At 47.4% G+C, this 15,337-nt stretch overlaps 1 protein-coding gene across 3 annotated transcripts; it reads right to left on the bottom strand.

Moving 5' to 3' along the window:
* Nucleotides 1-2,774: 2,774 nt before the first annotated feature.
* si:ch211-63p21.1 lies at nucleotides 2,775-9,033 on the bottom strand. 3 transcript variants are annotated; one of them, XR_005998127.2, is made up of 7 exons: nucleotides 8,847-9,033; nucleotides 7,286-7,392; nucleotides 6,724-6,813; nucleotides 5,960-6,009; nucleotides 4,001-4,071; nucleotides 3,679-3,850; nucleotides 2,775-3,556 (listed from the first exon to the last, which is right to left on the bottom strand). XR_005998127.2 is itself a non-coding variant. In XM_041870155.2 (7 exons), exons 2-7 carry the CDS (start codon nucleotides 7,358-7,360, stop codon nucleotides 3,335-3,337), a joined length of 705 nt encoding a protein of 234 aa, XP_041726089.1. In that variant the 5' UTR covers nucleotides 7,361-7,392; nucleotides 8,847-9,033; the 3' UTR covers nucleotides 2,775-3,334. The 3 variants fall into 3 exon arrangements, 2 of the variants coding, with proteins under 2 accessions (XP_041726089.1, XP_041726090.1); XM_041870155.2 differs by having other exon boundaries at nucleotides 5,935-6,009; XM_041870156.2 differs by having other exon boundaries at nucleotides 5,935-6,009; nucleotides 7,291-7,392.
* Nucleotides 9,034-15,337: the final 6,304 nt, after the last annotated feature.

The following is a 15,337-nucleotide window of genomic DNA, read 5'->3' as shown; positions in this document are numbered from 1 at the left end:
GCCTTGTCTCAGGATTGTAAGTTGGTGGTTGGGGATATCCCCTAGTGGTGCGGGGGCTGTGCTTGGCGGAGTGGGTGGGGTTATATCCTTCCTGTTTGGCCCTGTCCGGGGTTTCTTCGGATGGGGGCCACAGTGTCTCCGGACCGCTCCTGTCTCAGCCTCCAGTATTTATGCTGCAGTAGTTTATGTGTCGGGGGCTGGGGTTAGTTGGTTATACCTGGAGTACTTCTCCTGTCTTATCCAGTGTCCTGTGTGAATTTATATGCTCTCTCTACTTCTCTCTCTTCTCTTTCTCTGAGAACCTGAGCCCTAGGACCATACTCAGACTACCGGGCATGATGACACCTTGCTGTCCCAGTCCGCCTGGCCTTGCTGCTATTCCAGTTTCAACTGTTCTGCCTGCGGCGGTCACGAAACCCCTACCGCAGACCTGCGTTTTCAACTCCTAAATGATCGCATGAAAAGCCAACGAGAGACCTGAGCCCTAGGACCATACGCTGGGACTACCGGCCGTGGTGACTCCTTGCTGTCCCCAGTCCGCCTGGCCTTGCTGCTATTCCAGTTTAAACTGTTCTGCCTGCAGTTATGGAACCCCTACCTGTCCCAGACCTGCTGTTTTAAACTCTAATGATCGGCTAGAAAAGCCAACTGAGATTTATTCCTGATTATTATTTGACCATGCTTGTCACTTATGAACATTTTTGAACATCTTGGCATGGTTCTTTGTTATAACTCCACCCGGCACAGCCAGAAGAGGACTGGCCACCCTCTAGCCTGGTTCCTCTCTAGGTTTCTTCCCAGGTTTTGCCTTTCTAGGGAGTTTTTCCTAGCCACCGTGCTTCTACACCTGCATTACTAGCTGTTTGGGGTTTTAGGCTGGGTTTCTGTACAGCACTTCGAGATATTAGTTGATGTAAGAAGGGCTATATAAAATAAAATTGATTGATTGATTGAGAGTGAGACAGAGAGGAGAGGGGAGGGAGATCGAGAGAGAGACAGAGAGGAGGGGGGTAGGGAGAACGAGAGAGAGAGACAGAGAGGAAGGGGGAGGGAGATCGAGAGAGAGAGAGAGAGAAAGAGAGAGAGAGAGAGAGAGGAGGGGGAGGGAAATCGAGAGACAGAGACAGAGAGGAGGGGGAAGGGAGATCGAGAGAGAGACAGAGAGGAGGGGGTTAGGGAGATTGAGAGAGAGACACAGAGGAGGGGGTAGGGAGATCGAGAGAGAGAGACAGAGACAGAGAGGAGGGGGATGGAGATAGAGAGAGAGACAGAGAGGAGGGGGGTAGGGAGATCGAGAGAGAGACAGAGAGGAGAGGGGAGGGAGATCGAGAGAGAGACAGAGAGGAGGGGGAGGGAGATCGAGAGAGAGACAGAGAGGAGGGGGGTAGGGAGATCGAGAGAGAGAGAGAGACAGAGAGGAGGGGGAGGGAGATCGAGAGAGAGACAGGGAGGAGGGGAGTAGGGAGATCGAGAGAGAGACAGAGAGGAGGGGGAGGGAGATCGAGAGAGAGACAGAGAGGAGGGGGAGGGAGATCGAGAGAGAGACAGAGAGGAGGGGGAGGGAGATCGAGAGAGAGACAGAGAGGAGGGGGGTAGGGAGATCGAGAGAGAGAGACAGAGAGGAGTGGGGAGGGAGATCGAGAGAGAGACAGAGAGGAGGGGGAGGGAGATCGAGAGAGAGACAGAGAGGAGGGGGTAGGGAGATCGGAGAGAGAGAGACAGAGAGGAGGGGTAGGGAGATCGAGAGAGAGAGAGAGAGAGGAGGGGGGAGGGAGATTGAGAGAGAGAGACAGAGGAGGGGGGAGGGAGATCGAGAGAGAGAGACAGACAGAGAGGAGGGGGGAGGGAGATCGAGAGAGAGAGAGACAGAGAGAAAGGGGAGGGAGATCGAGAGAGAGACAGAGAGGAGGGGGAGGGAGATCGAGAGAGAGAGACAGAGAGGAGGGGGAGGGAGATCGAGAGAGAGACAGAGAGGAGGGGGTAAGGGAGATCAAGAGAGAGAGAGACAGAGAGAAAGGGGAGGGAGATCGAGAGAGAGACAGAGAGGAGGGGGAGGGAGATCGAGAGAGAGACAGAGAGGAGGGGGGTAGGGAGATCGAGAGAGAGAGAGAGACAGAGAGGAGTGGGGAGGGAGATCGAGAGAGAGACAGAGAGGAGGGGGGAGGGAGATCGAGAGAGAGACAGAGAGGAGGGTGGTAGGGAGATCGAGAGAGAGAGAGAGACAGAGAGGAGCGGGAGGGAGATCGAGAGACAGAGAGGATGGGGTAGGGAGATCGAGAGAGAGAGAGAGTGAGACAGAGAGGAGGGGGAGGGAGATCGAAAGAGAGAGAGAGAGAGAGAGAGACAGAGAGAGAGAGGAGGGGTAGGGATATCGAGAGAGAGACAGAGAGGAGGGGGGTAGGGAGATTGAGAAAGAGACAGAGAGGAGAGGGGAGGGAGATCGAGAGAGAGACAGAGAGGAGGGGGGTAGGGAGATCGAGAGAGAGACAGAGAGGAGGGGGGTAGGGAGATTGAGAAAGAGACAGAGAGGAGGGGGGTAGGGAGATCGAGAGAGAGACAGAGAGGAGGGGGGTAGGGAGATCGAGAGAGAGAGACAGAGAGGAGGGGGAGGGAGATCGAGAGAGAGACAGAGAGGAGGGGGGTAGGGAGATCGAGAGGGAGAGAGAGAGAGAGAGAGAGAGAGAGAGAGAGAGAGAGAGAAAGGAGAGGGTAGGGAGATTGAGAGAGAGAGAGACAGAGAGGAGACGGGTAGGGAGATCGAGAGAGAGAGAGAGAGAGAGAGAGAGAGAGAGAGAGAGAGAGATAGAGAGGAGGGGGTAGGGAGATCGAGTGAGAGAGACAGCAGGAACAGTAGATTGCATAGTTCGGTCATTTACATGTATTTCTATTGAGCCTACAAAACACGTGTAACACTAAAACCCTTTTCCACCCACATTTCACAACATCTACAGCATAAGCAGCAAGCCAAGAGATCTATTTTTGCAAATGAGTGGGAGAGAGAGAGAGAGCGAAACAGAGAGAGAGAGAGAGAGAGAGAGAGAGAGAGAGAGAGAGAGAGAGAGAGAGAGAGAGAGAGAGAGAGAGAGAGGGAGAGAGAGAGAGAGAGGTATGAAGAGCACAAGCTGCCTGTTCAGAAATTGTGTTGTGGAAAAGGGTGATGATGCTGCTATGGCTTATGGGTCTGATGCTGCTATGGCTTATGGTCTAATATGATTTGTTTACAGTATACACACATTAATAAACAACATAATGAGGTGACGCAAGGTGATTAAAGTATAATTAAATTATTCAATGAAAAATATTAAAATTAATTAAATAAAACAGAGAAGTGGGGTCAAGTACTGGCCCGAGGCAGCAGGAAAGACATGATGATGATGACTAAGGAGAGAGAGAGAGGGATGGAGAGGAGGAGAATGACAGGCAGGGAGAGAGACGAGGGCCACAGAGACCAGAGCCATTTTGGGCCAGTTCTGGGCCCTTCGACTGGAGGCCCCTGACCGTCTCCTCCGGCACTGGGCTGACAGATCACTAACGGTCTGACCTGTGATACACTCTCCTGAGAGAGAGAGAGAGAGAGAGGGGGGCTTTCATTATATGGTGGTTTCATTATGTGGTTGCGATGAGGTTTACTGTGGTTGTGTATTAGGTTTGTGATGTGGTTCTGTGTGGTTGTGGTACCTCTAGTAAGGTTCTGTTGTGAGCCCGGTGGGGACTGAGTCTGAGGTTCCAGCGGTGACTCCTGTGACTCCTCCCCCCATCGTCCTCACTCTCTGTGGTGTCCTGCCGTGCTATTCGCGGTCGCTTCCGTCTCCGCGAGCTGATTCGCTGGAGAGAACATGGCTCCTGTAGTCTGGGCCAATCAAAACAGCAAAAAAATTAAAAGACAATAGGTACTGTTTATGAGTGACCGATTAGTGAGTAAGCAGTGTGTGTGTGTGTGCGTGTGTGTTTGTGTGTGTGTGTGTGGGTGTGGGTGTGGGTGGGTGGGTGGGTGTCGAACCTGCAATCTGTGTCCTCGATGTCAGCGTCTGCATCGCTGTCACCCTGAGGATCGGACAGGACACACTCTTCCTGCACAGTATGAGTCACATGAATTAGACACACGCACACACACACTTGTGCAGTACAATCACTCATTGGTTTCAGCCGCCTACATTTACATTTTAGACAAAGGGAATACTTAAGTATGTTTGTGTGCATCATCATTCAACATTACAGTGAGGGAAAAAAGTGTTTGATCTCCTGCTGATTTTGTACGTTTGCCCACTGACAAAGAAATGATTAGTCTATAATTTTAATGGTAGGTTTATTTGAACAGTGAGAGACAGAATAACAACAAAAAAATCCAGAAAAACGCATGTCAAAAATGTTATAAATTGATTTGCATTTTAATGAGGGAAATAAGTATTTGACCCCTCTGCAAAACATGACTTAGTACTTGGTGGCAATACCCTTGTTGGCAATCACAGAGGTCAGACGTTTCTTGTAGTTGGCCACCAGGTTTGCACACATCTCAGGAGGGATTTTGTCCCACTCCTCTTTGCAGATCTTCTCCAAGTCATTAAGGTTTCGAGGCTGACGTTTGGCAACTCGAACCTTCAGCTCCCTCCACAGATTTTCTATGGGATTAAGGTCTGGAGACTGGCTAAAGCCACCCAGGACCTTAATGTGCTTCTTCTTGAGCCACTCCTTTGTTGCCTTGGCCGTGTGTTTTGGGTCATTGTCATGCTGGAATACCCATCCACGACCCATTTTCAATGCCCTGGCTGAGGGAAGGAGGTTCTCACCCAAGATTTGATGGTACATGGCCCCGTCCATCGTCCCTTTGATGCGGTGAAGTTGTCCTGTCCCCTTAGCAGAAAAACACCCCGAAAGCATAATGTTTCCATGTTTGACGGTGGGGATGGTGTTCTTGGGGTCATGGGCAGAATTCCTCCTCCTCCAAACTCGGCGAGTTGAGTTGATGCCAAAGAGCTCGATTTTGGTCTCATCTGACCACAACACTTTCACCCAGTTCTCCTCTGAATCATTCAGATGTTCACTGGCAAACTTCAGACGGGCCTGTATATGTACATTCTTGAGCAGGGGGACCTTGCGGGCGCTGCAGGATTTCAGTCCTTCACAGCGTAGTGTGTTACCAATTGTTTTCTTGGTGACTATGGTCCCAGCTGCCGTGAGAGCATTGACAAGATCCTCCCGTGTAGTTCTGGGCTGATTCCTCACCATTTTCATGATCATTGCAACTCCACGAGGTGAGATCTTGCATGGAGCCCCAGGCCGAGGGAGATTGACAGTTATTTTGTGTTTCATTCTTTTGCGAATAATCGCACCAACTGTTGTCACCTTCTCACCAAGCTGCTTGGCGATGGTCTTGTAGCCCATTCCAGCCTTGTGTAGGTCTACAATCTTGTCCCTGACATCCTTGGAGAGCTCTTTGGTGTTGGCCATGGTGGAGAATTTGGAATCTGATTGATTGATTGCTTCTGTGGACAGGTGTCTTTTATACAGGTAACAAGCTGAGATTAGGAGCACTCCCTTTAAGAGTGTGCTCCTAATCTCAGCTCGTTACCTGTATAAAATACACCTGGGAGCCAGAAATCTTTCTGATTGAGAGGGGGTCAAATACTTATTTCCCTCATTAAAATGCAAATCAATTTATAACATTTTTGACATGCGTTTTTCCTGATTTTTTTGTTGTTATTCTGTCTCTCACTGTTCAAATAAACCTACCATTAAAATTATAGACTGATCATTTCTTTGTCAGTGGGCAAACGTACAAAATCAGCAGGGGATCAAATACTTTTTTCCCTCACTGTATATGCAGTGCCGGTATTTTTAATAAACCATACTGAGTTGAAACCATACTGATGTTTTGTATCATCAATATTTGAATCATAGGACGAACACACAAACACACACACACACACACCCTACCTCTGTGCCATATCCCTCTGAGTACCTGGTTATCACTACCCTGTTTTTCCCACAGTGTTCACATTTCAGTGTGTCCTGAGAGAGATAGAGAGAGATAGAGAGAGAGAGAGAGAGAGAGAGAGAGAGAGAGAGAGAGAGAGAGAGAGAGAGAGAGAGAGAGAGAGAGAGAGAGAGAGAGAGAGAGAGAGAGAGAGAGAGAGAGAGAGAGAGAGAGAGAGAGAGAGAGAGAGAGAGAGAGAGAGAGAGAGTACAGCATGATAAGTGTGTAGGTGAAATGCATAAGGAGAGATGCATTTCAATGAGGCAAAACAAACTAAAGCAGGGACTCAATCCGATCGCGCATTGTCGACAATGCAGATGATTTTAAAGGCAATGTTCCCACGTTTGCAGATATTGCATTCGCAGTAAACGGTGCAGAAGTCGGCCAACTGACTATTACATTTAAATGTCAAGCGCACTATGGCGTACGGTTTTCACTAACAATGAATTCAACAGGAGAAGTTCCACCCCCATTAATTTTCAACGAGGCCATGCAGAGAAATGTGCGGGGGATTGTGGGAAGGTGAGCGGCGAGAACCCTGCTAGCGGAGCGGTAGAAAAAGTTGAGCTCTGCTCTACTTTATGCAAATTTCAATGCAAAGCAGTAGTGAAGCATTGTAATGAAGATTCAAAACCCACTGTAATATTGCAGTTTTGGATCGAATCCGGCTTAAATATTGTCTAGGGTAATTGATGCCTCTGTATCTTCCCTTGGATGTAAAAATAATATTATATAACATCACTTCTCACCGGTGTCTGTGTATGTGCTTCAGAGTACAGTGTGCAGGGTCCAGTCTCACACAAACACACTACGCCAACCTCTCCACAACTCGCCCCTATCTGCAGAGAGAGAAACAGTAAGAGAGAGAGAGAGAGAGAGAGAGAGAGAGAGAGAGAGAGAGAGAGAGAGAGAGAGAGAGAGAGAGAGAGAGAGAGAGAGAGAGAGAGAGAGAGAGAGAGAGAGAGAGAGAGAGAGAGAGAGAGAGAGAGAGAGAGAGAGAGCAGAAAGTAGTAATGATTTATCTGGATCCATCAGCCCATCTCTAATTGGACTGCAGCAGAGCAGCAGAGGTTACAAATTATGCTTCATGCTGTGTAGAGTACAAACCTAACAGTGGGGCCCTAATGATCAATGTCACACACACACACACACACACACTGTGACACATGTGTACACACACCCACACACAGCATGGTAAATGTCCTATCTCGTGCCCTCATGCACTCACATGATTACGGTTGAGTCAGTGTGGGTTATACTGCTCAAACAGACAAAGACACACACACAAACACACACACCACATTCTGTTACCTCACAGTCATTGTCGGAGGTCTCTCCAGATGAAAACAGGCCATGAGAGTCATATTCCCTCCGATGCTGCAGCATCCCTGACCTGACCCACTCTCTGTTACATACACCTGTAGACAGGGGAGACAGGGATCAGGCTCGGGTTCAGTATGCAAACGTTGTGGAATGTTACGGATAGAAATGCCATGAATAGAGCTGACGTGATTCCTTATTCTATATGTCAGAGAGGCATGTTTGTTCTACATAACACATTTCTATCTGAACATTGGCCAACGTTGTGTCCTGCTGAACGCAGCCGAGGCTCAGGATTATTCAGCATATCTATATATACACATCAAATGGGATGGCGGCATAGTTTAAAAGACAGGATGAAAATATATATTAAATAATAACAATAGTAAATTTTATTTGGGAGCTTTTCATTTACAGACAGAAATCACAAAGCTCTTTACATTAGGGACAACCTATTCATATTATAGTAGTATCTAATGACTATAATCTTTAACCCCTGGCTGCACCTGCAAATTGTTGTGTATGTGGTAGGCCTACTTTATTTTTCAAACTAAATAAGCCTTATCATGGACAAACATTATGACAGTAAGTAGGTCTATTACAGTATGGTTACAATGGAGGTGTTATAATTAAGCAATAAGGCCCAAGGAGGTGTGGTATATATTATATATACCACAAGCCCCCGAGGTGCCTTATTGCTATTATAAACTGGTTCCCAATGTAATTAGAACAGTAAAAATATTATTTGTGTCATACCGTGGTATATGGTCTGATACACCATGGCTTTCAGTGAATCAGCATTCAGGGCTCGAACCAACCGGTTTATAATGTATAATTTATATTATGTATAACGTTATGAATAATACCCAATAGGAAATTCACTCTACAGTATTACAGCAAAACAACCTTCTACAGTTTGGATAAACACAGTTGGAGGAATGGGGCAGTGGATGGAAAGTTCCATTGGAAAACGCTCTTGACAGCGTTTGTATATACGAGGTGATACATTTCACCACGAGCTCGCATGCTGCTGATAGTTGAGAGGGATTGAAATGTTTATCGTCATCAGAGGGGTATTTCACCTCTCTCGCGCGCATCTCTAAACAGCTGGTCTGTTATTACGTAATGCAGGATGGAGCTTTTCGTAGCGCGACAACTTTTTTCTCATTAGCATGACCCGACGGATTTTTCAGAATGCATTCACATAATACGCTGTAGTAGCCTAAACAATCATGCATACAATCAACATTGTGACTTCGCTGCCACTCAATTCAATTCAAGGGGCTTTATTGGCATGGGAAACATATGTTTACATTGCCAAAGCAAGTGAAATAAAGAATAAACACTCTGTGTCTAGAAAACCCATAAATTAAATTCAACCAATGCCATTTCAAGTTGTGGTGCTGCAGAAAAACGTAGCCCACACATAAGCGTACTTTTCACCTATTCTAATTTATGTAATATAGCTATGGGGAATGCGATGATACTTCGATTGATTTCCCCTTTTACAGATATGCACATATCGACTTGGGTTGCTTTCAAAACTCCATACCTTAACTTGAATCCATCATTCCTTCCCCAAAAAATGTTTCATGCGAAAAATATTGCAACTTTATATTTCAAATGACTGGAATATAAACGACGATTCTCTCTCAAGGGGTGTAAAACCAGAGGCTAGCGCTGCTTCCAAAATATTTGACATTGTAATCCGCTATGATGTCAGCGCGAGGCAAACGATAGCTCGGGCATCGGGAGTGCGCTGACCATAAATAAAACTCCAAAACAAGGCACGGGAGCGTGCAAAAAGGTGGGCGGAGATAGAAGATAGACACTTGGTATAACCACTCCTATATGGGAAAAAGAATGACGCGAGGCAGAATCTTACCAATCATTGATTGGTAGGGAGGGGTTTACACGCTACTTTTGAAAGTTAGTGTGCGGCTTTTGAACGTCAGTATGCAAAACCTTTCAAAACAAGTTTATAAATATATACAATTTAAGTTCAAACGTTATCTTAAATAAACAAACTTAAATAAACAAAGGAATGCTGGCATGAGCACTGTACGGGTTTTCTTTCAAAATCTTATAAAGTAGGGCCTATAAAATAACTCAATTTACTACAGAACAGTTCGACATTTAGTGGGGGGTATGCGGGTAAAGTACATGTCAGATAAAAAAAAATGTCAGACCATCTTTTTGTGTCTGTAAAATAAATTATGCGAGAAATGGCGGTGGAAATGCTTCTAATTCAAAAATATTTACATAATAACCATCATATATTTTGAAGTAAACTTGGTGTCACGCGATGATATGTTGTGTGGTCCTCCCACTAGACTAGGGAAAGCATGCAGTTTATTAGGCTACGGATGAAATAAATTATGATGAACTTCACAGGATGGTGAAAGCTTGATGCGCCTTTCAATAAATATTGAGCGTATTATTCTGCTGACATGATGATCAATGCTTGCGTTTGACAAAAAAACATATATTGTCTATCTTGCACACAGCAAATTGTCCAGTGCTGATTTTTCAGTGTAACATTTCTAGTGTTGATTCAGGCACTAAATTCACTCTGTAAGTGTGAAATTAACACTCAGTGGTGTAAAATAATCCCCAGTGTTTGTGTTAATAACCAGATTTATTGTTTTACACTGTGGAGAGTAAAGCAGTCCCATCAAAACCACACCCATCATTATCATATTTCCCAGCATGCTCTATTGCAGGTTAATCTTTCTGGGAGATTGTTTTTAATATCTGTGGTTTTGTATGATTGATTGATTAATCTTATGCTAAACAAAGATAAATAACATATTTTTTTCTAAACTAATCCAATCAGTTAAAAATATTTGTTGCACCTGTTACTGAAATGTGTGACACTCTGGCTCCGGGACGTTTGTATTTGAGCCAGGGTGTATTTGTTTTGTTGGGTAATTTGGGTGTATTTCTATGTTTGCAGTTCTGTGGGGTTTATTTCTAGGATTGGTCGATGACTCCCAATCGGAGGTAACGAGTGTCAGCTGTCGGCTCGTTATCTCTGATTGGGAGCCATATTTATTCTGATTGTTTTCCTGTGGGAATGGTGGGTTTTTGTTCCAGGTTCAGTCATAGTCACTGTAGGACTTCACTATCGTCATTTGTTTGTTGTTTTCGTGGTTGCTTTTATTTAAATAAAGTCATCATGTTCACTCCACGCGCTGCGTATTGGTCCGTTTCCTCAGACGATCGTGACAGAAAAACCCACCACAAAAGGACCAAGCAGCGTGTCAAGCGGCAACAGGACCCAGCTCCAAAGGTCTGGACATGGGAGGAGATTTTGGACGGAAAAGGGTCCTGGACTTGGGAGGAGATCCTGGAGGGGATGGATCGCCGTCCATGGAGCGAGACAGTGGAGAGGCGACGGAGAGAGGAACAACGGCGTCGGCAGGCCCATCGTCGGAGGGACGAGAGGCAACCCCAAAAAGTTTTTTGGGGGGGCACATGGCTTGGGCGGTTGGGCAGCAGGAGGCTGCCACAGGGAGATGTGGAGAGAAGGCTATCGGATTACGGGAGCCATTGGCGAGTAGAGGAAGGGAGGTTGTTGCGGCACGGCGTGAGAGACTGATGGGTGTTACCAGTCCGGTCCGGCCCGTTCCTGATCCCCAGTTAAAGCCAGTGGTGTGTGTTCCCAGTATGGACCGGCCTGTTCCTACTCCACGCATCAAGCCCACGGTGTGCGTCGCCAGTCCAGCCCGGCCGGTTCCTGTGCCACGTAGGAAGCCTACGGTGTGCGTGGCCAGCCCAGCCCGACCTGTTCCGACTCCACGCATCAAGCACACGGCATGGACGACGGAGGCAAAGAGGGGGCGAATCCAGGAGGCCACCAGGCCAGGGGTACACCGCCCTGTACGTCCTGTGCGGATGCCTCACACAGAGTGTGTGAGGGTAGGCATTCAGCCAGGACGGGTGGTGGCCGCTGTTCACTCCAGGCCTCCTATCCGTCTCCACAGCCCGGTCCGGCCTGTTCCTGCCACCCGCACCAAGTCTACGATGCGTGTCCTCAGCCCGGTACCTCCAGTTCCGGCACCACGCACCAGGCCTACGGTGCGCCTCAGACGGCCAGAGTCTGCCGTCTGCCCAACGGGGCCTGAACTGCCCGTCTGCCCAAAGGCGCTTAAGCCGCCCGTCTGCCATGAGCCGTCAGAGCCGTCCGCCAGACCGGAGCCGCTAGAGCCTTCTGCCAGACAGGATCAGCCAGAGCCTTCCGCCAGACAGGATCAGCCAGAGCCTTCCGCCAGACAGGATCAGCCAGAGCCTTCTGCCAGACAGGATCAGCCAGAGCCTTCTGCCAGACAGGATCAGCCAGAGCCTTCCGCCAGACAGGATCAGCCAGAGCCTTCAGCCAGCCATGAGCAGCCAGATCCTTCAGCCAGCCATGAGCAGCCAGATCCGTCGGCCAGCCATGAGCAGCCAGATCCGTCGGCCAGCCATGAGCAGCCAGATCCGTCGGCCAGCCATGAGCAGCCAGATCCGTCAGCCAGCCATGAGCAGCCAGATCCTTCAGCCAGCCATGAGCCGTCCAGCCAGGATCCGCCAGAGCCGTCCAGCCAGGATCCGCCAGAGCCAGCCAGCCAGGATCCGCCATTGAGTCCGGTGCGGTCCCTTAGCCCGGTGCTGCCCCTTATCCTGGTGCTACCCCTTAGTCCGGTACTGCCCCTTAGTCCGGTGCTGCCCCTTAGTCCGGTGCTGCCCTTTAGTCCGGTGCCGCCCCTTAATCCAGTGGGGTTTAGTTGGGGGGTGGTCATGTGGAGGAGGCTACGGAAGCGGATAGTGACTAAGGTGGGGTGGGGACCACGACCAGGGCCAGAACCGCCACCGTGGACAGACGCCCACCCAGACCCTCCCCTAGACTGTATGCTGGTGCGCCCGGAGTTCGCACCTTTAGGGGGGGGTACTGTGACACTCTGGCTCCGGGACGTTTGTATTTGAGCCAGGGTGTATTTGTTTTGTTGGGTAATTTGGGTGTATTTCTATGTTTGCAGTTCTGTGGGGTTTATTTCTAGGATTGGTCGATGACTCCCAATCGGAGGTAACGAGTGTCAGCTGTCGGCTCGTTATCTCTGATTGGGAGCCATATTTATTCTGATTGTTTTCCTGTGGGAATGGTGGGTTTTTGTTCCAGGTTCAGTCATAGTCACTGTAGGACTTCACTATCGTCATTTGTTTGTTGTTTTCGTGGTTGCTTTTATTTAAATAAAGTCATCATGTTCACTCCACGCGCTGCGTATTGGTCCGTTTCCTCAGACGATCGTGACAAAATGGTTGTTCCACTTTAAATTGTTTAGATAGTGTTCATTTTTATTTTATTATGTTTTCTAACCCTGACAGTCATTCTGAATGCAGTTTGCGGGTGAATAAAAATGTGAACTGTTTGCTAACTTAACTCCAATGGGATTACACGTCACTTTGCAAGCCAGCATGATGTGGCCTGTAAACTAGTGATGGAAAACTAAGGATTTCTAAAGGCTTTCACCAAACTGTGCAGAAGAATGGTTCATTGCTCTGAGCTTCATTATCTGTTCACAATTCACATTAGTGACATCTGCTGTTCAGCAATAAATAGCAGTGTGTGATTATCAGATAGACCTTTTTTTTTTCTCAACTGTTTTCATCAAAAAACCTCGACCTAGCGGTTGGCTTTATTAGTCTATAATCAGGATCTCATCTCACATCATGCTTCCTTTTTTTGCCTTCAAGTTTACTATATTTCAAAACTAAATCTATGGCATTATTTAGGATGCTTAATACAGAAACGTATACTATACTAAATGAAACAAATTATTTGAAAAACTGTGCAGAAAATGTGGTTTCACATAAAACAATTATAAAAACAGCATGCCTTCAACGGGATTCAACCTAATACCTTCATAACCATGAATGTTTGATAGTGCCCTATTCTACCTGCTGGGCTACTGGTCAGGTCAAAGTTTCTGTACAAAATCGTAACTATATTTGTAAGTACGGTGTACAGTAGACATTGGTGTTTGAAAGCAGCTTGGAATCAAAGAAAGCACCAGAACCACGGCGAAATCAGTGGGATCTCGCATTTTGCAATACACGGTTTGAAAAAGCACTCACTTTCAGTGTTAAATGTACACCATTAATTTTGCTGTGCATTTACGCTCATACTATTCTCATCATGTAGGCTATACCCGCACTGTATCTGCAAGCTGTTGGCTAGAAGGCACATGCCAATATCAGAGTGGGCACATTCGCTATACCTACGCAACATGTTTTGTGACACAATGCAATGGAAACCCATTTAACTTTTATTTTTTATTCGGTACATGATAATTTAACTGCAAAAGTTATTTTTATGTGCACTACGTATTTACACACATACTTTTATCCACAACAAGAAAATATGATGGAAACACAAATCTGATGGGGAAATTTACATATGCAGATTCTAGAATATTCGCATGAAACTCTGTCACTAATTTGATGGAAACCTAATTATAGGCACCCTAAAGACTCTGGCAAGTGCTTGAGTCCAGTGTCATTTTGATTATGCCTGCACATCACGGTTCCCCAGCATCCCCAATGTCACAACTTCCTCCGAAGCTTCCTCCTCTCCTTGTTCGGGCAGGCTTCGGCGTTTGTCGTCACCGGCCTTCTAGACACTGCCTCTCCTCATCTCATCATTCCATTAGTTGTGTCTTGTTTATTACACACACCTGGTTCATATCCCCTCATCAGTACCTGTATAACTGTTCCCTCTGCCCCCTTGTCTTTGTGTGTGATTGTTTATTGTGGAGGATAGAGAAGCTCGGTGGAGCTCCTTATATTTTGTATCGCCGGGACATTTCCCCATGTGCCTTGTTGTTTCCAGTGCGCATGTTTTGGAGTGTTTTGACGCATTACTGCGTAACTCTGTATTTCGGAATAAATCCTGTTATTCTGGGATTTACCTCTCCTGCGCCTGACTCCTTTGAAATCACTCATCACAGAATCATACACCCAGACATGGAGTCAGCAGAAGAGGAGCACATGCCTGGAGTCGTGGCGCAGGTCCCGGAGCATTCTACGATGCTAGCCAGCTTGGGAGAAGCGATGGATTGGGTTCTCCAGGTTGTCCAACGCCTGGAGAGGAGAGGACCCAATCTTTCGGGACCAGCTGAGTGACCGGATCCAGCCCCCCACACCCCAGCATCAAGAGGGATTCATATATCCCGACCAAGGGATTTTGACGGGACAGCTGCCCGCTGCCGGTGATTCCTCCTACAACTGGATCTATCCCTATCGACCATCAGCCCGGCTCCATCGGAACAGCAGAAGGTGTCCGCCCTCGTCTCCTGCCTCTCTGGGGAAGCCCTGGAGTGGGCCAACGCGTTCTGGGGGAGCCGCGTTGGACAACTACGGGGAGTTCGCTCGCCTCTTCCGGGCTGTCTTCAATCACCCACCCGAAGGTAGAGAGGCGGGCGAGCAGCTGGTCCACCTGAGGCGGGGGACGAGGACCGCGCAGGACCTTGTCCTGGAGTTTCGCACTCTAGTGGCTGGGTCCGGGTGGAACTAGCAGGCCCTCATCGACCACTTCCGGTGCAAAACAGGCGCACTGGAGTGTTTTGACACGTTACTGCGTAACTCTGTATTTCAGAATAAATCCTGTTATTCTGTGATTTACCCTCCTGCGCCTGACTGCTTCGAAATCACTCAACACACCCAAACATCTAAAGAAAAGCTACAGACCAGTCAAAACAAGCTTGTAAGAATTGTACTTAAACTACCCCCTCATACTCATCTGGAGGTCGACCATTTTAACCATATAGGCTGACTATCTGTGGAAAAAAGAGTAGTATTAATTCAACTTGGTCTGGTCCACAGAATTATCACGGACTCAGCCCCCAACTATTTTTCATTTGTTAGAGATGTCCACCAGCATAATACCAGAGCCAGGGATTCTAATATTCACTTTTAAATATAAGAGTCTATCTGATAAGAAAAATAAGTGTATGCTGACGCTGTTGAGTGGAACAAACTACCACAGCAACTGAAAACTATACCAAC

This window comes from Coregonus clupeaformis, chromosome 39 (genome assembly GCF_020615455.1).
Source record: "Coregonus clupeaformis isolate EN_2021a chromosome 39, ASM2061545v1, whole genome shotgun sequence".
NCBI lineage: Eukaryota > Metazoa > Chordata > Actinopteri > Salmoniformes > Salmonidae > Coregonus > Coregonus clupeaformis.
This window is presented reverse-complemented; position numbering and strand designations above follow the sequence as displayed.